General features: G+C 43.7%; 1 protein-coding gene across 2 annotated transcripts in view; it reads right to left on the bottom strand.

Moving 5' to 3' along the window:
• LOC139409211 (sema domain, transmembrane domain (TM), and cytoplasmic domain, (semaphorin) 6Bb) overlaps window positions 1-24,341 on the bottom strand; it is a 137,682-nt gene that overhangs the window by 60,166 nt on the left and 53,175 nt on the right. For both annotated transcript variants that reach the window (XM_071154045.1, XM_071154046.1), the window contains exons 2-5: window positions 6,194-6,320; window positions 5,037-5,151; window positions 1,143-1,203; window positions 947-1,009 (exon numbers count right to left, since the gene is read on the bottom strand). In XM_071154045.1, the coding sequence (XP_071010146.1) occupies window positions 947-1,009; window positions 1,143-1,203; window positions 5,037-5,151; window positions 6,194-6,299 (345 nt within the window). In that variant the 5' untranslated portion in view covers window positions 6,300-6,320. The remainder of the gene's footprint in view (window positions 1-946; window positions 1,010-1,142; window positions 1,204-5,036; window positions 5,152-6,193; window positions 6,321-24,341) is intronic.

A 24,341-nucleotide genomic window follows, 5' to 3' on the forward strand; every position in this document is an offset into this window, starting at 1 on the left:
TTATCAAGGGTGTCAATAATTTTGGACCTCACTGTACAGTACATGTGTGCGTGTATGTGTGTGTGAAGGCCAGGCCACAGAACAGGATGAGGGGCTCACTGCATTTCCACAGTCACTAGGGCCAGGATGGCCTTTTATCCTTCTCAGTCAGGCCTGTGGCATGCAGGTGGGACTGACTCCCCCTCTCTCCCCCATACCCGTCTTTGTTTCCTCCACCTCCCTCTCCCTATTCTCCATTGTGCCTTTGTCTCGAGGTGTCTCACACAGATTTGATGTCAGGTATTATTTTCAGTGTTAAATCAGTCATTTTTTCTGCCTGGTGGGGCTCAACCTGGACTGCCTTCACTCCCCTCACTTTCCCACACAGACACCTTTCAATAATTCTCTGGTCGGTTGGTGTGTGAGCTGGGATAATGTGTTTGAAGTCAGACAGGAAGGCACTGATCCGCTATGTGGTGGCTGGGAGAGAGAAGGTCTGAGGAGAGAGAGTGGGTGTGTGAGAGATAGCTGAGGTAGTCATGCGTGGGTTGGGTTGACTGTGGGGACTGTTTCACTGTTCATTCTTCACCGCATCTCAGCTCACCTCCTTGGTTTCACCGCTCCCCTCCATTTTGCGAGGGCACACACCGCAACTGGAATGTTTTGCGGGGTGGCCATGTTTGTAAAGGGTGGGAGGGCTGGACCTGTGAAGTGTGTAATGATTTAGGTGAGCAGTAACACTGGGGTGACACATGGTCATGCCCCCTCCGCTAGGTAGAACCATCAGGATGCCAGTCAAACCGTTGGCACCATGAATGCCCTGCTCCAGGTGGCAAAGTGGGGCCTGTGCCATGTTTCAGTGTGTGTTTGTGTGTGTGCGTGTGCGTGTGTGAATGTGTGCAAACCTGTAACTGTGTGTGTGTGTGTGTCTGTGTGTGCATGCACAATGATTCATTCCCCAGCCCACCTCGTGCTTGCCCTTCATTCGGCAGGTCCTGATGTCATTTTTGTTGGACTCCCATGTTCTCTTCTACAACAGACAGACAGAGAGGACAGAGTAGTTAGCCACGGACAGACAGTCCAACAATGTCAGTTAAACTGGTCAGATAGTACTGTAAGATGTCTGAGGTGTGAGAGGTGTGAGTGCATGGACAGGGCCTCACCTTACTGTAGAACATCTCGTCTCCCGCCACATTGTCCAGCTCCACGCGGAAAAGGTCATCTCTGACAGACAAAGAGCACGGCAGTCAGCCAACAGTAAGACAAAGCTAAGTCTTAGACAGGCACTCAACTGCAGTCCACATGCTCTTGCACATAATGCCTCTACAAATACTCTACTGTCCTATGGACAATTCTGGACATGCTGCAGAATAATGATTGGAGAACAATAACGATTGAATCCAAAAAATGTAAGAATCCACATCATCTTTGTCTGTTCATACACTGTAGGCTATGACATATGTGGGCTATATCTATGCAACATTTTACAATAAATCTGAATAAAACAGAATTGTATTCAGTTCTGTATAATGTGGTTCTGTAATGTGATGCATTTCAGGCTATGGGTGATGAATAAAAATGTAGAATTGCATAATAAGAACTCGTTTTTTCCCCCCGGTTTTGTTTAGTCTCATTTGAGTTGACAAAATGTGGTTTTGCTGGGAGGCCTGAATTCTCCATATCTGTCTCACTTGGGAAGAAATTTAATTAATAGATGATTTAATCAAGCAGTTTGCCCGCGTTCATAACCCACCCCCACACAGCAGCACACAATGCCAATGAGAGGACCCATCATATAATACCATCTCCATGCATTCACGTTACTCACTGCCCCACACTGCACTCACTGCTAATGGATGAATCATTCTTGTATAACCTTGCCGTGCCTGTGAAAGTGTCTTTGGAATCTGAGTTAGGGTAGGAACCTTAAGGAAGACGCTAACAGCTGATGTTGCATATTGATGAAGGACCTGTATTTACCATGAATAAGATGGTGGCTCATGCTGTGCTGAGCTCCTTTCAGACACCAGGCATTGAATGTTCTAATCTGTAAATCTGCCATAGCTTGTATTGCAGCAGTATCGATCTTATCTCCTAGATCCTGCTCTGCCTTACTCCTCTCATCAGCAGAAGGCAGCATCTCTCTGAGTGTGTGTGTGTGTGTGTGTGTGTCCCTGGTGAGGGGAATAGGGTAAGCCTTAGTGCTACTCTAGTGAGTTATTCACTGGTGGCTCCTCTAGGTTTGTTAAATGATTCCCTCCCTAGGTTACCTCCCTCACAATGCAGGACATGGCTAAGTAGTGTGGATAGAATTACTATACACTTACTCTGTGCTTCGCTCATTGGGCTGAGTCAAAGTTTAAGCAGGCTACAAACATTCAAGTAGAGCAGTTTGTGTGGCATAATCACATCTAGAGCACTTCAGCCCTGTCCAGTATTAACATATGAAAATGTGAACAGGCCTCCTAGTCGGTGTGGTGAGCAGCCAAGGCTGCTGTGGTTTGAAGAGGTCTGAAGATTGTTCTGCTCTCTCTCCTATCTGACTGTCTCCATCAGGTTGTTTGAATGATGCAAAGCTGAGGCCTGCTGTCTCTCTGCCTTACTGTTGCATTTTTACATTGTTTATGTTGCAGGATGTTCAGAAGGCAGGCTAGGCCGTCTATCTCCTTGACAACCACTCATAATTCATCTGACTGGTATTTGAAGACCTGCAAATTGAGTTAACAGATGTGTGTGGATTGCCACTCGTATTTATAGGCAAGAACCCTGTGAACTGTCCAAAATTGACAAAAATAATGTTATTTTTGGGCCGTACAGATACTGAGCTTCTCTGAGCCTTTCTGAGTCGGCAGACACTGACTTTGCAGAGAACGAAACACAAATAGATGAACCTGAAAACAAACAGAAACAAACGGAGCCTCGCTTTGTAGAAAACCGCAGGTATCTAGCTGGTATCTAGCTCAAAACGTTCAAAACTAAAGACCTATTTTACAGGAGCTACATTTTTTATATTTCTGGCACAGATTGCAGGATGCTCTAAAAGGTGTACACACAAATTAATCATCATGAGTAAGGGACTATGCAAACTATGTAAAGAGTTCAAATAAACAGTATTTCATCTATAAAAAACTTTTTCATAGAAAATCGATGATTTGCAGTATGGATCAGATAAGATTGAGGTCATTACCACTAAATACATTAATAGAGACATTTTAGGTGTGCAACAGAATGTTTTATCCCATTAAGGTGTGCTACACTACAGAAAAGGTTATGAACCACTGCTCTAGATGAGCCCCCCCCCCCCGGTGACCTCTGAGGTCAGTGTCTCTCCACGGCCACGGTCACAGCCAGTGGCTCTGCTCACGCTCACTCTTCAGCCTCTAATGGAGAGATATATTCTACTTCCTCCCTCCTGCTGCATATGGTAAAATCATCTTACGGTTTGCCACAATTACAAACCAATTAATAATGTTTTGGCCACGTTCCTTGGTAACCTCTCTCTTCTCCGGATGAACACTGCTCAATTGGTTTATTTGTGTGGATTAGTCCAGTGGATCTGGAGTTGTGCGAAAGGTTCAGGGAGTCCACACATCTGATTACAGAGAGAAAAACGCTGGAGCGTGGTTAGCTAATACAGTAGAGAGACTAGGTGTGGGTACTCTCTCTCTCTCTCTCTCTCTCTCTCTCTCTCTCTCTCTCTCTCTCTCTCTCTCTCTCTCTCTCTCTCTCTCTCTCTCTCTCTCTCTCTCTCTCTCTCTCTCTCTCTCTCTCTCTCTCTCTCTCTCTCTCTCTCTCTCTCTCTCTCTCTCTCTCTCCTCTCTCTCTCTCTCTCTCTCTCTCTCTCTCTCTCTCTCTCTCTCTCTCTCCATCTGTCATCAGCCAGTACTTGGGGCTCGGGCAGGGCTTTAAGAGTCCTTGCAGTATGAACACCTATGCTAATGGTGACAGGATTTGGGCTCACTGGAGCCTCTTATCAGGCTAGCCACTCTGCTACAGCTTTCAACCAATCAGCAGGCCTCCCCACAGGTACTCCCCAAAGGCGCCGTCGCACTTTTAAATCTCTCACTGCTTGGCACTCGGCTGCCCAGCTCAACACACACACGATCACAGAAACAGGTGCGCACACACACACACACACACACACACACACACACACAGTCCAGCAAAATAAATCCCCTGCTTTCCAATCAGATCACTTTCTGTCGGGGACTGCGAAGACTGCCATTAACCACTACTTATGTAAAAATATATAAATATACACCGTTGTTACAACGGTAGCGTTCTCGTCCCATCAAGCTATTGGATTTCAACATCATCCGGTTCACTGAGACATAGGTATTAGTTTACCTTTTCTATCCTGTAACAGCGGTACTAAAAGATGTGTCAAAGTGTCCCCTGGATGTGGTTGCGTTTTATCACTAACCTGCAGTCAGACAGGTAGCAGTGACTATAGCCCTCCCGTATTTTGGCTTTAGGTTTTATTATTAGGCTGTGTAGCCAGAGTGTCTGGAGCCAAATGCTGCAGGAATTTACATATTTATTATTAGGCCTCTGGATTTGAGGTTAGAGAAACGCCAAAGGCCATAGATCGGGTCATTTCATGACCCAGTATGGGGCTTCTAATTGGGGATGCTATGGCCTAGCTACCTCCTCTGCTGTAACCACCACCATATGTCTGCCCTACATGGACATACAGTGGGGAGAACAAGTATTTGATACACTGCCGATTTTGCAGGTTTTCCTACTTACAAAGCATGTAGAGGTCTGTAATTGTACCATAGGTACACTTCAAATGTGAGAGACGGAATCTAAAACAAAAATCCAGAAAATCACATTGTATGATTTTTAAGTAATGAAATTAGCATTTTTAAGTAATTAATTAGCATTTTATTGTTAGAGGGCAGACAACATGACTTCCTCAACCTGTGTGACCTCTGGTCTGACCCCACCCACCACAGATTACTGCATTTACTTGAATATGTGACTGAGGATACACAGACAATGCAGGGTTATAAAAGATGGCTGAATACATTTGGTTGCTTGTGGCAGAAACATACCTGGCTCCAATGTAGAGGGTCCGGTTCACCTTGAGGACTCTCTGAATATGCAGTGGCTCCTGTCTCAGGGATGAACGATGTGGCCGACCCAGAAACACTGGGTACCGGTGAACCACTGTTTAGAGCGAGAGCGAGAGAGAGGGGAAGGGAGAGGGATGAGAGAGAAAAGAGAGAGTTACATCATCCTCCTATCATGATAGTAGTTCTCGGGGGGGGGGGGGGGGGGGGGTTGAGGGAGGACACAGGGGAGGGAGATCCATACATCAGCTGGGTTACCATGGGAGACAGAATCTGCCATCTCTCATTGGCCGCCTCCTACTTCTGTGTCCTTCCACTATTCAGTTCATCTCTGTTCCTATCTACCCATCCCAGATAAAGGCCTAGACTGCTGCCTCTATATGAGACTGAGTAAAGAAAAACCTATCCTTCTCCTTCTTCTGTGTCCTGTCCTCCCACTATTCTGTCCATATCTATTCTGTCCATATCTGTGCAAAACTATTCTGTCCATATCTCTCAGTCTATGCGGCCCACTAATCTACCCATCTGTGATAGGTAGATTAGTGGGCCGCATAGACTGAGGCCCACTATCTGCCCTAATCACGCAGGACTTCAGAGACCCTTCTGGTCCTACGTATTAGCATTGATAGCCTGAGAATGGTCTGAATTCAGCTGGGAGGTGTTTGGAAGACACTATTGAGCTGTGATCAATCATAGTCAGCTCTGTTCTGGTCTGGAGGAGGCTCAGAGTCTGGCCGTCTGTGGGAGCAGTCTGACCTCAATCCCGACTCTGACCTCACACCCACACAACTCACTGACTGCCCTACTCCTCAACCCATGCATGTCAGCCCTGACCTCGCTCTTACAAGCTACACCCTGCGTGGGAGACTCTAACCCTACTTCCATAACCTACACCCTTACACTACTCCACACCTTCCGTGTGAGGCCCTGACTCTCTTTGACCTGATTTCCTGGTGTTTTTACAGTCTTTTATGTCCAACAATGAAAATACAAAACAAAAAATATATATACACAAATAATATTTTTGGCTCAGAAAACTTTTGGGGCCAAAGAAAACCGCCACCAGTTGGGGAGCCCTGCTGTACACCCTGTGAGTGAGAATAAACCCATACATGCTGAGTATGAGAGAGAGGTATTACCTTCAATGGAGATAAAGTTCAGAGGCCCCGGTTCCTCCGGAAACGCAGTGCTGGCCAATCGGAGGAGCCAGAACAGCAGGAAGAAGGGTGGTGCCAGGGTTGACATGGCGGCAGCAGAATACAGCGTCTGTGAAGATGAAGAGAAAGACGGCGAGCAGTCAGTCAGATTAAGCCGTAACAGTAACAGAGCAGTACACACACACCTAGTGTGACAGGCTCACACTACCATGCACTACACACACTAACTGACTATCCAGACAAAGCAGGTACCATATCTGCATTCCCACAACATCTCTCCCTACAGCTGGACAGAGAGTCAGCCTAGAGTCAGACCACAGGAGCCCAATGACACATGAGACACAGTGGAGGAAGGGTGGTTTACAACAAGAGGGCAGTAGATGGAGAAACAGAGAAAGAGAGAGAGAAGAAGGGGTGGAGAGAGAAAAGGCAGGAGAGGGAGTGAGAGGAGAAAAAAGGAGAAACAGACAGACAGGAAGAGAAAGAGAGACGCATACATAGAGAAAAAAGGAGAAACAGACAGACAGGAAGAGAAAGAGAGACGCATACATAGAGACAGGGAGAAGTGGGAGAGTGAGGAGTGAGGCGTGTCAGGCGACTGTTTACTCAAATTAAGATGAGATCGTACTTTATTACATCTTTGGCAGTTGATAAACGGCCGGTATTTTCTTATGAAGCCGTACTACAGCAGCCAGAGTAATAAGGAGAGGATGGGATGTAATGCACATGAAAATACAAATGATAGCCAAATTAAGTTAACACACTCAATCCATCGAGAAAACTACTCATGCACTTAGGAGGAGGAAAGCCTTGGGGAATGCTATTGACTGTTGTCATAAACCTCAAATCCCATCGCAGAGCAGAACAGAGCCACTCTTCGTGCTGGAGGTAAAGTACACTGTGTAGTGGCTCTTTATTATGTATAATAGTCATAGCACTCTCCATGCTTATCATTGCATCCATCTCTGCCTCTCTTCCTGGATGATTATGCTTCTGTTCTTTTCACATAAAAGCTGAGCGTGACGATGTTAGCAAAAATGTGTCACCGGAACAAAAATGTGTCACCTGAACAAAACATGAACTATTCAAAAATGAAAAGGATGCCACTTCTTTAGCTTATTACATTATTACTGTTTATACTTACAATAATTTGCTTTGAAAATCTAAACAAAAAGCTGTCAGTCACAGTGTCTGACAGCACAAACAAATAATTGAATGCTTGGGTATATTCAGTGGTGTAGTCCTGTAGTTATTATTACATTTGAATCTTCAAGGTTGGATTTCTTTATTCAAAACCCTTTTCATATTTTACTGTGGTTACAAACACATTGCATGACATACTGTAGATGCAAATAAGGGCACTTTCATACAGGGGCATCATGCACCCATTATTTTAGAGGGGGCACGAAGTACTTAAAGATGGATTTTTTCCTGCAATCTATAGCCATAATCATTATGCCTAATTATATGTATTTTCTGCATAGGTTATCAAGCATACCTCTTTACCTGTTCAGTTGTCATTTAATGAATGATTATTTAATAACTTTTGATTATATTATAACTTTTATGCCTTAGGAGTTTAGTACAACTGTCACACTGGTATATAGTATTATAACCCAATGACTACACACATTTTGGGCCTACTTAGTAGTCGCCAAAGTTCCGGAGCAGGTCTTTAAAAATTAAGTTTAGTACAGTGTTTCCGCTGCAGTCATTTAGTTGTGTTGCTGCACTATTCAGTCCCTCCAGGATTCAGCGATCACATTATTCAATGCAAAATCAACCAATCAGCGCATATTATTCGAGAGCTTGCAATTTTGACAAATCCCTGGACATTTAGCGCATAAAAGGGTCCAATCAAAAGCAGGTTTGCAATTTTTACCAATTACTGCACTGTTACCGTGGAAAATGGCCCAATCCAACCACAAGTCAACAAAGTTTTTTCCCCCTGTCCTGTCACCGTATTCATGTACGAAGATTATGGGTGATTGTTGATGGCTGACAGGCAGTACAGTGAACAGAAATCAATCTAATTTTCCAACAAAAATAACAGCTAACGAGCATGTCGCAAAATCAAGCATTTTGGGCTGCAGAAATCACAGAAAAAATGTGCGAAATCCTGGAGGGACTGACTATTAGCAAAATCTTTGCCGCCACGGCAAATAAATATGGAACATGAAAATATATTTCTACCGAGGCACACTTTGAAGATGCTAGAACAGTCCACAATAACTTTTCCTCTGCAAACAAAAAGAGTAATGAATAGAAAGACAACCCCATAGTAGAATAGTTTATCCATTTACCTAGTCGGCTTGTAGTGTGTTCTATGAGAGAAATATTTATCTCAAGTTGTGAGTGCCATAGGGAGGGAAACATGCATTCTGACAAGCAGGCAATGCACAACAATTCGTAATCCAATCCTGGGGAAAATAGCAGTTTTAACGGCCTTTGTTAAAAAGAGGGGGTTCCCAGCTTTCCATTCCTACTTTATTTATTTCTCAACTCCTAAATATGTGCGAACTGCACCATTTTAAACCCAGAGTATTTAACAGAGGCATGGTTAAGTACTTTACCACTCCGCAATTCGGTGTGATTGCACAGGGGACAGTGGGGATGAATGTAACACGTGTCAATTGTAGGGTAGGCTCGTCGCAAACCAGGCTTTCCTAGATGGGAAGCCTGGGGAAGTTCCAATGCAGAAATCAACTAAAGAGGGGTCGGAACCCGGTGTAAATCAGTGATGCCTCGCAACGTGTCAAATCAGACAAATGCCTTGCTTAAGCGGAGCTCCAAAGGTGTTCACCAGATTAGTACCGTAGGAGCAAGAGTGAGGACTAAACAGGTCAACAAAACGAGCACTGGTGACAAAATAAGTTCTCAGCATTTCTGTCATTTCAAGATGAGCTAAAGCAAGAGGGGAGAAATGGTCTACAATGCTGGCCATATCTATATTTAGACATTTCTGAAGTGGCTATTTGGCTAAAGGATACTGTAGCATGAGGGACAAGAAGTAGCTAGCCACTATGAAGTTTATTTTTTGAAAAGTCAGCTAACCTTGTAAACTACCTAGGTACAGTATAACTAACTAGCTAACTACTAGCTAGTTAAATGTCTCTCACGATTATAAAGAGAACATGTTCATAAAAAACAGCATATTATTGACCTAAAAGGTTAGCTATGTTAGCCCAGTTGTTATCTTATCAAGGGTCAGTGATACATAGAGATACAGTTGTTGCTCTATGGGAACAACTACAATAATTCTGCAAGCAATATTACTAAAATGAATCAAATAAAATGAACCTGGTAAAATGTTAATGCCTGTAATGATCATCTCCCGTAGCCTAAATGTTGCCTGTAATGATCATCTCCCATAGCCTAAATGTTGCCTGTAATGATCATCTCCCGTAGTCTAAATGTTGCCTGTAATGATCATCTCCCATAGCCTAAATGTTGCCTGTAATGATCATCTCCCGTAGCCTAAATGTTGCCTGTAATGATCATCTCCCGTAGTCTAAATGTTGCCTGTAATGATCATCTCCCATAGCCTAAATGTTGCCTGTAATGATCATCTCCCGTAGCCTAAATGTTGCCTGTAATGATCATCTCCCGTAGCCTAAATGTTACCTGTTATGATCATCTCCCGTAGCCTAAATGTTACCTGTAATGATCATCTCCCGTAGCCTAAATGTTACCCGTAATGATCATCTCCCATAGCCTAAATGTTACCTGTAATGATCACCTCCTATAGCATAAATGTCATCTCCTTATTTTCATACTGTAAATTACCATGGTTGGATTTGCACAAAACAATTTGATATGTCAGCACTTAAAAGGCATGTACAAAATCTGGTATACGGTTTGCCTCATATACATTGTCTACTGATATCATTTTAAATTGAGAACATGTAAACAATGTGTGGATTTAGCTATTATCTGCTTCAGAATGCAATCATACTGTAGGCCTATGGCGGCATTGGTGATGCATGCCATATGATAAGCTGCTAAATGGATTCACATCGCTCATATACTGAGAGAGTCACAATCAAATAAAACACATTGGAGATCTTACAACTAGAAGAAAAGGAAATGTTGATTTGAGAAAACAACACAGAAACACAGGCACATTACAGACAGAACCCCTTCCTTTCTTTACTGCAGGATTGTGATATGTGATCAATCAACCTTGACACTAGTTCATTTTGAATTTTAGTTAAAACAAGTTTAAACACTTCACTTCAAATAATCAACCCTTTATCACATCACTGTTGATGTGCCCTTGAGCAAGGCACTTAACCCTAATTGCTCCTGTGAGTCGCTCTGGATAAGAGTGTCTGCAAAAATGTACAAAATTTTAACTCAGATGTAGATAATTGAGTAGTAACAAGTAGCCTATTATTACTAAAGCATAATTTCATGTGAACAAAAACAACTTTGCTCCACTGATCCCTGATCTACTGGGTGAGCAGACTTCTATTCCAGCCCAGTAGTAGCACACTATGAGCACACAACTCATTAGATTGATTCAGGTGTGTTATTGCTGGGCTGAAACAGAACCTTGCACACCCAGCCAACCACCAGCAGGGTTGTAATAGGTTTATACATTGTGTGTGATGTTTAACTATATTTTTCTATACAATATTTGCTAACATAGGTAGGCCTACACATATAACCAATGGCACATAAGATATGCCCTTAGTCTCTTGAAACATTCATTGGGACCTCTCTCTTCATCTGCAAACAGGCTTTCACAGCGTTCCATATCTGAGGACAGAAAACATCAAAGCAGCAGGCTTCATTTTGCTCAAATTAGGCAGCACTGAATATTATGTTGCTATTATATCTCTGTCCTCAAAGTTTTCCCTTCTAGGGACCGGAACTCGATAATATTTTAATAATGTCACCCCACAAAATTACCTGCCGAGGCTATCCAGTAGCCTAGACTCTCCCTTTACTGACAGCTAGGGCTGCAATTTCACCCTCTTCCATGGCTGTTTTCTACAAATACCTTTGGAGACTGTGTGACATTTAATTCACTTAGCTAAACAGCTAAACTAGCTAGCAGCTCAGTTGAGTTAGCCTACAAAGTGGCATACTGTAGCCAGCTAGCTAGCTAGCAAGCCAATAATACATTGTTTAAAGAAAATAATACATGAATGTACAGTGCCTTGCGAAAGTATTCGGCCCCCTTGAACTTTGCGACCTTTTGCCACATTTCAGGCTTCAAACATAAAGATATAAAACTGTATTTTTTTGTGAAGAATCAGCAACAAGTGGGACACAATCATGAAGTGGAACGACATTTATTGGATATTTCAAACTTTTTTAACAAATCAAAAACGGAATAATTGGGCGTGCAAAATTATTCAGCCCCCTTAAGTTAATACTTTGTAGCGCCACCTTTTGCTGCGATTACAGCTGTGAGTCGCTTGGGGTATGTTTCTATCAGTTTTGCACATCGAGAGACTGACATTTTTTCCCATTCCTCCTTGCAAAACAGCTCGAGTTCAGTGAGGTTGGATGGAGAGCATTTCTGAACAGCAGTTTTCAGTTCTTTCCACAGATTCTCGATTGGATTCAGGTCTGGACTTTGACTTGGCCATTCTAACACCTGGATATGTTTATTTTTGAACTATTCCATTGTAGATTTTGCTTTATGTTTTGGATCATTGTCTTGTTGGAAGACAAATCTCCGTCCCAGTCTCAGGTCTTTTGCAGACTCCATCAGGTTTTCTTCCAGAATGGTCCTGTATTTGGCTCCATCCATCTTCCCATCAATTTTAACCATCTTCCCTGTCCCTGCTGAAGAAAAGCAGGCCCAAACCATGATGCTGCCACCACCATGTTTGACAGTGGGGATGGTGTGTTCAGGGTGATGAGCTGTGTTGCTTTTACGCCAAACATAACGTTTTGCATTGTTGCCAAAAAGTTCAATTTTGGTTTCATCTGACCAGAGCACCTTCTTCCACATGTTTGGTGTGTCTCCCAGGTGGCTTGTGGCAAACTTTAAACAACACTTTTTATGGATATCTTTAAGAAATGGCTTTCTTCTTGCCACTCTTCCATAAAGGCCAGATTTGTGCAATATACGACTGATTGTTGTCCTATGGACAGAGTCTCCCACCTCAGCTGTAGATCTCTGCAGTTCATCCAGAGTGATCATGGGCCTCTTGGCTGCATCTCTGATCAGTCTTCTCCTTGTATGAGCTGAAAGTTTAGAGGGACGGCCAGGTCTTGGTAGATTTGCAGTGGTCTGATACTCCTTCCATTTCAATATTATTGCTTGCACAGTGCTCCTTGGGATGTTTAAAGCTTCGGAAATATTTTTGTATTCAAATCCGTCTTTAAACTTCTTCACAACAGTATCTCGGACCTGCCTGGTGTGTTCCTTGTTCTTCATGATGTTCTCTGCGCTTTTAACGCACCTCTGAGACTATCACAGTGCAGGTGCATTTATACGGAGACTTGATTACACACAGGTGGATTGTATTTATCATCATTAGTCATTTAGGTCAACATTGGATCATTCAGAGATCCTCACTGAACTTCTGGAGAGAGTTTGCTGCACTGAAAGTAAAGGGGCTGAATAATTTTGCACGCCCAATTTCTCAGTTTTTGATTTGTTAAAAAAGTTTGAAATATCCAATAACTGTCGTTCCAATCACTTCATGATTGTGTCCCACTTGTTGTTGATTCTTCACAAAAAAATACAGTTTTATATCTTTATGTTTGAAGCCTGAAATGTGGCAAAAGGTTGCAAAGTTCAAGGGGGCCGAATACTTTCGCAAGGCACTGTATTTATTAACTTGAATAGGTTCTCCCACTTCCTCCATTTCTTGGGTCCTAACAAAAAGAAAATAATAGGCAATCTTCACGATATTTGCGGTGGTAGCAAAGCGCAGCCAGCTGCCATGTGGACGAATGGAGACGAGGGAAAAAGTCTGTCACCAGAGCGGTTTAGAACGCGTTGTGACATTTGACTTTACCAGCGTAATCCACTTTCAATTTCAGTAAATATTAATCGCAGACTGTCTGCCACACTTGATCATTTGAAAACTAGCACTTGAAACTAGCATAGGCAACAACTACTGGGGGGAAAGCAGTGACACACATAACGCCCTTCTATGGGCGTGTGGGGGGAGGGTTCTTGAAATGTAACATCCATTCAAAATATTGCTGCTGGGAGCCATCTGACCATTTCAATCGTTTTTGCAATACAAAATTCTCCAGACCTCTAAGGGATGTGTGATGGTGACATGATTTTGTAGGTATGGCAACATAAGAGTAATTCTAGGGTAACTTGGGGTAAATCGCCTGTGACTTAAATTCTGATGAGACAGATTACATTTATTAGTTGAGCAAGAGTAGTGCCAACCAGGGAACGTTGGAGGGAATGAAGTGGTTTCTGTGAGAAGTAAAGGCAGGGGGCGTTTTACCCCAAGTTACCCTAACACATAGGCCTACATTATATTCACTTAGTTTATGCAAGTTTTTTTGAGACATAAAATGAATCAATATGATGCTAACTAGTTAATTAACCAGCTAATGAATAAGCTCATTAGGGTAAATACAGATAGACTGAAGCATGGGGTTGCCTATTTATTTATAGCCAATATGCTGCTATCAGTTGGGCTACAGGTGATAATGCTTATTGCTAATAGCATACCTGATAATAATGACCATGCATAGGCTATATCATTTAACCAAATCATTTGACCAATATGTTATTTGGGCTCATTCTGGGAGGTGGATATGATATTTTAGATGGTGTCAGCATCATTTTTTCCCATTCATTTTGGAGTACAATGTTGTTGTTTTTTTAAGTCACCAGAACTGAGCTTCTCAGTACTTCTACATAAAAATGATCCCTAACCCCTGCTTACAACCCTGCTCTCCTCAACATTTTCCCCCACCGCTACAAATCTTTCCAGAGGAAACACTGATGCAGTCATTCATTTAACATCTGAAACATTTTAAACAGGAGCAATCTAAGGGAGCACAAAGGTGGTGTAGTCAGTCATTTAACATCTGAACATTTTTAAAACAGGAGCAATCTGAGGGGGCACATGCCTTTGTGCCCCCCATGGGCATGATGCCACTGATTTCATACACTTCCCACACTCTAACTGTCTCTCCTCAGCATAGCCACACAAGTAGCCATTGTAGAGCCATCTAGCCATCATTATAATGAGGTGGTGACTCACACACAACTTTATCAGGAGATCTCATCTTAACAAGGAATTGCTCAAATTCCCCTCATTGATGTCAGAACAAGAGAAGGCACATAACACTAATTGCTCAACACCCAAACCACAAAATTAGAGGAGGATGAGAGAGGAGAGAGTCACAAGCACAAGAAAGGAGGTCAGAGGTGAGGAGAGAGGGAACAAGAGAGGAGGAGGAGAGAGAAATAAATGTGGAGGAGAATAAAGAGTAGAAGTGGTAAGTCGGTATTACCAGAGATTTCATTGTGTCTATTTATTAATAATGTATGACTAAATGGCAGGTTTCACGCATTTGATTAGCATAATTAGAAACTGAGGGCTATAGGATTTCATGGGACAACAAGCTAAGCAGATACGGAAGACTTCCAGGGCCAAACGAAGCTATAGCTCCAGAGCTAAATGTTTTCATAATTATGACAAATAGCTGCAGTGGAGTCAATTCAGTGAACAGGGCTAGCCTTTATATTATAGTCTGTGGCCCTTACTTTAACTGTAGCCCCAGTCTACTGTAAAGGATTCCTCAGCATCCTGTAGTTGTAGGCTATACTGTATTTACTACAATCCACACCCACTCCACCAGGATTCACACATTCATTCGTCCACTCCCACAGACCCAGATCAATGTAATTACAGACATTTAGCCAGGTAATTTCCGAAATAAGTAATTAAGACAGATCATTGAGGGTCTGAAACGGAGGGGTGGCGGCAGGCGACATCTTCAGAATGACCAACGAGGGGCCGCCACTGGCTTAGATAACAAATCACGGCAAGAATCAATGACACCTCAAGTCTTTAGAAATTCTTAATGAGGGGTGATATTGTGCTGATAGAGCGGATAACTGAGGTCTGACAGACAGACGAAAGGAAAGCAGGAAACAGGGACCAGGCATGCAGGGAGGGAGTCAGGGAGGCAGCGGGTCGAATGTGTGCAATGCAGCATCAGGCTCTGGGTAAACAAAGAGAGTAACCCTATACTCTGGGTTGAGATGCTTAGCATGCATATGGCACAGCTCATACTTGAATGCTTTTGTTCCTTATTATGGTTGCCATGGATTCCTCTCTCTTCTCTCTGCCTTACAACCTTGGCGCTAATATGTGCACTCCTGAGAAAGTACTTCCAATACATAGCCCTGAGACACATCTCCTATAAATCACACCTTGGATTGGACAGGAATCCCAGATTATACATGTCCTTGAAAAATAAATGATAATTAAATATTTTGTGGTGTGTTACAGTATTCAGCTGCAGGAGATCGTGTCTTATTATAAAGTGGCATCACACGACAAGAGAAGCACTATCTCCACTAGGAGTAAATAGCTGAGTTCTGGTACAAAAAGACAAGCACTAATGACCAGAGTGCCTTTATCTGTGTTTTGTACAACCAAGCGATCTCAACTCAATACCATGGGTCAATATTGAAAATATATAAAATAGGTCCATGTGGCTCAGTTGGTGGAACATGACACTTGTAACGCTGCGGTTGTGAGTTTGATTCCCAAGGGGGACCAGTACGACCCAAGTATGAAAATGAATGTATTCACTACTGTAAGTCGATCTGGATAACAGCATCTGCTAAATGACTAAATTGTAAATGTAAAAATGTATCCAGCAGACCTACATGGGAAAAGGGAACAGAAAAGCCCGAGCCAGTGAAAAACTGTACTCTGCATTTCCCCACTACGAATTGTTCCCTATATTGTGTGCTACAAGCCCCACTTCATAGATCTTATAGCGGCTCATTGTCACATCAGAGAGGGGAGGGTGTGCTTTATGGAGTGTGTAGAATCAATGACAGACAGCCTCATCCAGTTTGGATCGCTTTTCAAGTAGCAATAAAAGTGAGAGGAGACTGATAATGAGAAGGAAGAGACGGGATGAGGAGAAAGTGAGAAAATGAGAGAAAGCGAATGTGAAAAGGTAAGGGCAGAGAGTAAAGCAGAGAGCAGTCAACGAATCACGTTGGATATATGGAAAGTGAAGCCAAAGTATGTGAGGAATGCTTTCATAGGTTGGAGGCTGGGAAAGTTGCTGAGAGCGGAAGAGCACAGAGCCAAGACTGGACTGATTCTTTCCTGAACACACCCTAAATCTGCTCCAGTGACCCGGGACGCTTAACCTCCCCTCCTTCTCTCCCTCCCGCCTTCTTCTCCTACCAAGGGACATGCCAGTCAGCTCAAATCTAAACACTAAACCACCTGGACACACGCCGCTCACTTACACCTTCATGTAAAAACACTGCAGGAATCCAGTCCACTCAACCAAAACATAGTTGTTTGCATTTAGACTGATGTGACTACAGGGTCGTTCACTAGACCTTGGGTCTATGGCAGGGGTTCCCAAAACTTTTTTTGGCCCATGACCCCATGTTTATCAACCACAAAAAATGTGCGACCCCACCATGTAAAAAAGTGATGTAATCAACGGCCTGTGTTGTGTTTTTTAATTGGGGCTGTGACAGTCTATTACAAATCAGTCTGACAGTATGCTCTTCTGTGTAGAAAATAACATCATTGTTGATTTAGTGCCTGGTCTGGTCCAATCTTTTAATGTGCATTGTAGAGGGCTTGTGGCCATTGTAGAGAGAAACAGAAGACACATACATCTTATCTTTCAGTGATGGGGTCATAATATGTTAAACGGTTGAAAAGAAAGATCCACATTTGTAGCGAAATGCTTGTGCTTCTAGTTCCGACAGTGCAGTAATATCTAACAAGTAATCGAACAATTCCACAACAACTACCTAATACACACAAATCTAAGTAAACCCTAGATTGGAAATGCTGGTCTGTGGGGTGGAACCGTGGAGAAGATACCGTAACACCAATAGATATACTGGGTGCTTTGAACGCATTCTTAGTGTGTGTCATCTTTGGACACAGCCATTTCCCATGCATGAGTGACAGAATATAGCTATGTTTATTTATGGGGTGGGAACTATGGGGCTGTGCATTATCATGCCGAAACATGAGGTGATGGCGGCAGATGAATGGGACGACAACGGGCCTCAAGATCTCGTCGTGGCATTCAAATTGCCATCGATAAAATGCAATTGTGTTCATTATGCCTGCCCATACCATAACCCCACCTCCACCATGGGGCACTCTGTTCACAACGTTGACATCAGCAAACCACTCGTCCACCCGACGCCATACCTGCACAGTACAGATGAAATCGGGATTCATCCGTGAAGAACACAGTTCTCTAGCGTGCCAGCGGCCATCGAATGTGAGCATTGCCCACTGAAGTCAGTTACGACGCTGAACTGCAGTCAGGTCAAGACCCTGGTGAGGACGACGAGCACGCAGATGAGACGGTTTCTGACAGTTTGTGCAGAAATTCTTTGGTTGTGCAAACCGACAGTTTAAATGGTTCAGACCATCCTGCAGCTGAAGAAGCCAGATGTAGAGGTCCTGTGCTGGCGTGGTTACACGTGGTCTGCGGTTGTGAGGCCGGTTGGATGTACTGCAAAGTTCTCTAAAAGGATGTTGGCAACAGCTGTAGTGGACCTTCCTGCAGACAGCAGGCCAACTGCACGCTCCCTCAAAACTTGAGACATCTGTGGCATTGTGTTGTGGACCACACTGCACATTCTAAAGTGGCCTTTTATTGTCCCCGGCACAACGTGCACCTGTGTAATAATCATGCTGTTTAATCAGCTTCTTGATATGCCACACCTGTCAGGTGGATGGATTATCTTGGCAAAGGAGAAATGCTCACCAACAGGGATGTAAACAATTAGCTTTTTGTGCGTATGGACATTTTCTGGGATCTTTTATTTTAGCTCAGGAACCAACACTTCATATTTTTGTTCAGTATACATGGCCTCTTACAGCACAGCTACATCACTTTTTTTTTTTTTTATCTCAGCAGCAGACCCTGGGAACTTTAGTTTCTACTCATTGTTGTTACAAGCCATCATCCTTCAGCATTTATCTGGTTAAGAGCAGAGCAAGAATTGAAGGTCATAGCTGGATTAACATCATCTTCAACTATTTACCTTAGTAGAATATACAGTATCTCACTGTTGAGGGTATGTGGTTAGCACTGAGCAGACAGAATTGCAGAGCCGTGCCTGGCGGAGTACAAAAGTAATACCTGGGCTTATTGTTGCTGAATGGAGTTATATCTCCAGGTATTACTGTAGCGGTATCTCCTATGTCCCACTCCCATTAACCTTCTCACTCATCATCATTACAACTACTGAGGGGCTGGAAGGAATGAGTAGTGTGTGGGGCAGAGCTAGCCAGGAAGAATATGCCAATGTCTGAGAATGCCTGGAGTAGTCTGCAGCTTAATTGTGGGTCTCGGTTTCTAAGTCGTATCATCTCAAGGTGAGGAGGGTCCGAACAGCACTCTTTCCGGGAGTGGTAACGACCATTGGTAAAAGCTCATCAGATAAAAAATGTTTATTATGACATTTCAACCTTTAGGTTGTTATCGGTTCTATCCGTCCATTATGAACACATGTTCCGTCACAGAGAGACATAAACGCATCACAACACAGGACATTAGAGTGACTTTTAACCCCCGGCCCAGTTTATAACGATCATTAGCAGGTCAGGGATCAGCATTGTAAACTACACATCAATCAGGAAATACAAGGGGGACTACTTCAAACAGTAAAAGTAAAATAAAAACATGTTGGAGAGTGACAGGAGAGTACAGCCATACCGTAGCATCCATCACTATGAGCGTCTAGAAACCCAGGCAAGAGGCTAACAGAGGGGAGATCATCTCCAGCCTGTCATAAATAATAGAGAAACCTGCTTAATGGATGTGAGGTTTGCAGCATCACGCACAATAAACCTTGATGTGAATATTCTCCTAAAATTCCCCCATGACCATGTATTGTCTTACATATGTCAATATACAGGGAAACTTCATATCTCAACTTGTTCTCATCCAGCTGCCATTTGCTCTTTCGCTCTGTGAATCACGAGGGGAGATGGATTTATTATGGAAACAACGGTCTGGGTCTCAGCCTGTCAGAGGGATAGGGGAGGGAGAGTGGAAGGGAGCCTCGAAGCTGTCAAGGTAAGCAATTCCTCCTCCCCTTCTTTTCGGAGGGGGAGGAGATGTCAGAAGGGGGAGAGATACAGAGGGGAAAGTAAGACAGACAGGGAGGGAGGAGAAGGAAATGAGAGAGGGGGAAAGATAGGAAGGGCTGTATACATTATGGGATTCAGAATGACACCTCAGTATACTAATTGTGTTTTTCTAGATCTACAAAATGTCCTCATGCTTCCTTTTTTCCTTCCTCTCCTTTCCTCACTGTAGAGCTGGCTGAATCTGCTGACTGGAGTACTGTTTGGCCATCAGCACCAAATGAACATGATAAGAAGAAGCCTGCCTAATGATCGGGAAAGAAGAACACAACAGCAAGGCTAGCAGAACACGCAAAGATAACTTGAATGTGGTCAGTATCTCAACAGAGTGGATGGGAAAACCGCGGCAATCCTCTCTTTCTCTTTTTGTCTTCCACATCTAGTTCAGGCGGTAACAGCATATTCCAGGAGGAAATCAGCTCAGGAGAAATCTCACTCTCACGCTTCATCAAAAACAATATCTAAAAGCAATTCCCAGTTTAGACAGTCTGGTTGGAGACACTAAATGTAATAGAAATGCAGGATATCCTGTTCCCTCATCGGTTGAGACAGTCACAACGCAATGGTAAAGCAGAGATTGATAGAGGAGAGTACAGGTATAGAGGAGGGGTGTATAGATTCTACAGCCATCATATCCTACACCACAGCCCCTTGTTGCAGGCAGTCTAACTACTCTACACATACAATCAGACACCATCCTGGACACATATTTATTCAGCAGATCATTTGTCCATCTGCTCCCCCCATCCCCTACTCGCTCTCTCTCTCTATCCATTCCCCTCTATCTCTCTCTCTCTCCTCACTCCCGCTCTCTCTACCCAGAAATCAGCCACCTGCTCATCCAATTTAGTGAGATAAATTCCCCAGTATCTATTTTAATAGAGGAGTGTGCAGTCCTGCCTGCCTGCCTTCCTTTCTGTATCCTGCCTGGTTTCTCTCCCTCTGGTTGAATTAATGTCAGGTTTCAGACGGTGCACATGTATAGTACATACAGTATACAAGTACAATGGTAACACCCACACATTGTGTCAATCAAGTAACATTGTAATTGTCAATTATGCAAAGACAACAACAGGAATGCAGACGATCACACACTCACACACGATTATATACACACTCACACACAATTATACACAAAAGCACACACAATTATACACACACTCACACACAAATCTTTCTATGAGTAGCATGCAGGCATAAGTCCCAGCTCTGACTGTGGCTGGTTTGATTCTCCGCACCAGGAATGAGAGGCATGTTAATCAGGGTGGAGGGCTGCCAGCTCAGCCATACACATCTCTCTCTCTCTCCCCCGTTATCTCTCTCTCCCTATCTCTCGCTCTCTCTCTCTCCCCCTTTCTCTCTCTTATCTCTCATGTAAAACACTTTTCTATCTCACTCTATCTCCCTCTGTCTACCATACCGTTCCATCTATTTTTCTCTTCTCTCCCTTGTCTCCCATTTCCCTGTCTAATAATGCATTTTTCTCTGTGTTAGTGTGATGAGATTTGTGCTGGGAGGGGTGGTGGCAGTGGTAAATAGTTTATTTAGCAGGACTTCGTTAAGATCCCTCATTCCTCTTTCTCTCCCTCTAGCTGACAGTTTTATTGCCTTCCTCTCCTCTTCTTGTCTCTCTGACACAGCTCCGTACAGCCCCTCTGTGCTGTTTACTACAGCGTTAATAGAGACTGGGTTATGCTGAGCAAATCTGGGTGGGTGGGAAGTAGGTTGCTGTAAAGGGTTTTCAGATTGAACCATGTCAGTCAGTCTTGACAGGAAGGTTGTGGGGGCTGGATGGGCAGGGAATGTTATATGACAAAGAGAAAAGGTTGATCCAGGTTTAGTGTTTACAGAGCCAGTTGCTAGGGAGATGCGAACCAAGGGACCGTTTTAGTCAGAACAGAATCATAGACTGAGAAAAGTGCAGCAGCAGCCATTCACAGTCAGCAATAATCACACACGTGTTCAGACAGACAAAGAGGGAGGGAGAGAGGAAGAGAAGGAGGGACAGGGGGGAGAAAAGAAATGAGTGCAAAGAGAAAGAGAAGGGTGGGAGAGGAGAGTAAAGAAAAGGGGGGCTATGGGTGAGAAAGAGAGGGGGGGAGGAGAGTAAAAGAGCGGTGCAGTCAGAAAAAAAAGCGTGCCCATTCAATGACCACATATGCGTGGAGGAGAGAGAGTTCACAAGAGTCACTCACACAATAATAAACAATAGACTGAGCTGAGTGATGGATTAAAGGAGACGCTTCTACGACCTGAATGATCCTGTCAGACCCTCCACAATGATATTATGGTTAACGGGCTCCTTTTGTTTATTTTAGTTTGCTGGCTTTTCTTCTCCGTCCGCACAATAAATAGGTTTAAAATGACATCCTCAGACCCTTCAAAATAATATCAGCAGGAGTTCCTGAGTTCCTTTATTAAAACAGCCAATAATATCCCTGATTTACATACGTCCCTTTACTCACACTCCTTGCCAGTTGGAGGGTTATTTGACAGGGTCATTTACTACCTGGCTTCTCAAGGAGCGGATCAAATCAATAAAGCCATTTCACTCCAAATGCATCGGCCTCCGTTCCGTTTGGCAATTCAATTCTATGAAGAAGAGGAACAAATGCATTGGCCTCCGTTCCGTTTGGCAATTCAATTCAGAAAAAGTGCTGTAGAAAAGTCTCTGTGGGGTCCAGGCAGGCTAGGTGAGGCTGAAACTGTAGGATAACAATTTATAACAACAGCACTTCAACATGTACAGCTCCATGTTGTAGTCAGTCAGACAGAGAAGAGACAAACATGTATGTACTTCATACTGGACAGGAATGTACTAAAGCCTATGCTGGTTAAGGCACAACACAAGGCTGGGTGAGTGGCCTTCTGTCTATACAGTGTACAGTTGTGGCCAAAAGTTTTGAGAATGACAAACATTAATTTTCAAAGTTTGCTGCTTCAGTGTCTTTAGATATTTTTGTCAGATGTTACTATGGAATACGGAAGGAAAATTACAAGCATTTCATAAGTGTCAAAGGCTTTTACTGACAATTACATGAAGTTGATGCAAAGAGTCCATATTTGCAGTGTTGACCCTTATTTTCCAAGACCTCTGCAATCCGCCCTGGCATGCTGTCAATTAACCTCTGGGCCACACCCTGACTGATGGCAGCTCATTCTTGCATAATAAACACTTGGAGTTTGTCAGAAGTTTTTAATGGGATTAAGGTCCGGGGAGCTTCCTGGCCATGGACCCAAAATATCAATGTTTTGTTCCCCGAGCCACTTAGTTATCACTTTTGCCTTATGGTAAGGTGCTCCATCATGCTGGAAAAGGCATTGTTCATCACCAAACCTTTCCTGGATGGTTGTGAGAAGTTGTTCTCGGAGGATGTGTTGGTATTATTCTTTATTCATGGCTGTGTTCTTAGGCAAAATTGTGAGTGAGCCCACTCCCTTGGTTGAGAAGCAACCCCACACATGAATGGTCTTAGGATGCTTTACTGTTGGCAAAGGACTGATGGTAGTGCTCACCTTCTTCTCCGGACAAGCTTTTTTCCGGATGCCCCAAACAATCGGAAAGGGGATTCATCAGAGAAAATGACATTTAATTTTTTTTATTTTACCCCTCTTTTCTCCCCAATTTCGTGGTATCCAATTGTTTTAGTAGCTACTATCTTGTCTCATCGCTACAACTCCTGTACGGGCTCAGGAGAGACAAGGTTGAAAGTCATGCGTCCTCCGATACACAACCCAACCAAGCCTCACTGCTTCTTAACACAGCGCGCATCCAACCCGGAAACCAGCCGCACCAATGTGTCAGAGGAAACACTGTGCACCTGGCAACCTTGGTTAGCGCACACTGCGCCCAGCCCGCCACAGGAGTCGCTGGTGCGTGATGAGACAAGGATATCCTTACCGGCCAAACCCTCCCTAACCCGGACGACGCTAGGCCAATTGAGCGTCGCCCCGCGGCCGGTTACGACAGAGCCTGGGCGCAAACCCAGGGTCTCTGGTGGCACGGCTGGCGCTGCAGTACAGCGCCCTTAACCACTGCGTCACCCGGGAGGCTAGAGAAAATTACTTTATCCCAGTCCTCAGCAGTCCAATCCCTGTACATTTTGAAGAATATCAGTCTGTCCCTGATGTTTTTCCTGGAGAGAAGTGGCTTCTTTGCTGCCCTTCTTGACACTAGGCCATCCTCCAAAAGTCTTCGCCTCACTATGTGTGCAGATGCACTCACACCTGCCTGCTGCCATTCCTGAGCAAGCTCTGTACTGGTGGTGCCCCGATCCCGCAGCTGAATCAACTTTTGTAGACGGTCCTGGCGCTTGCTGGACTTTCTTGGGCGGCCCGAAGCCTTCTTCACAACAATTGAACCTCTCTCCTTGAAGTTCTTGATGATCCGATAAATGGTTGATTTAGGTGCGATCTTACTGGCAGCAATATCCTTGCCTGTGAAGCCCTTTTTGTGCAAAGCAATGATGATGGCATGTGTTTCCTTGCAGGTAACCATGGCTGACAGAGGAAGAACAATGATTCCAAGCACCACCCTCCTTTTGAAGCTTCCAGTCTGTTATTCGAACTCAATCAGCATGACAAAGTGATCTCCAGCCTTGTCCTCATCAACACTCACACCTGTGTTAACGAGAGAATCCCTGACATGATGTCAGCTGGTCCTTTTGTGGCAGGGATGAAATGCAGTGGGAATGTTTTTGGTGGATTCAGTCCATTTACATGGCAAAGAGGGACTTTGCAATTAATTGCAATTCATCTGATCACTCTTCATAACATTCTGGAGTATATGCAAATTGCCATTA

Source organism: Oncorhynchus clarkii, chromosome 5 (assembly GCF_045791955.1).
Source record: "Oncorhynchus clarkii lewisi isolate Uvic-CL-2024 chromosome 5, UVic_Ocla_1.0, whole genome shotgun sequence".
Classification (NCBI taxonomy): domain Eukaryota; kingdom Metazoa; phylum Chordata; class Actinopteri; order Salmoniformes; family Salmonidae; genus Oncorhynchus; species Oncorhynchus clarkii.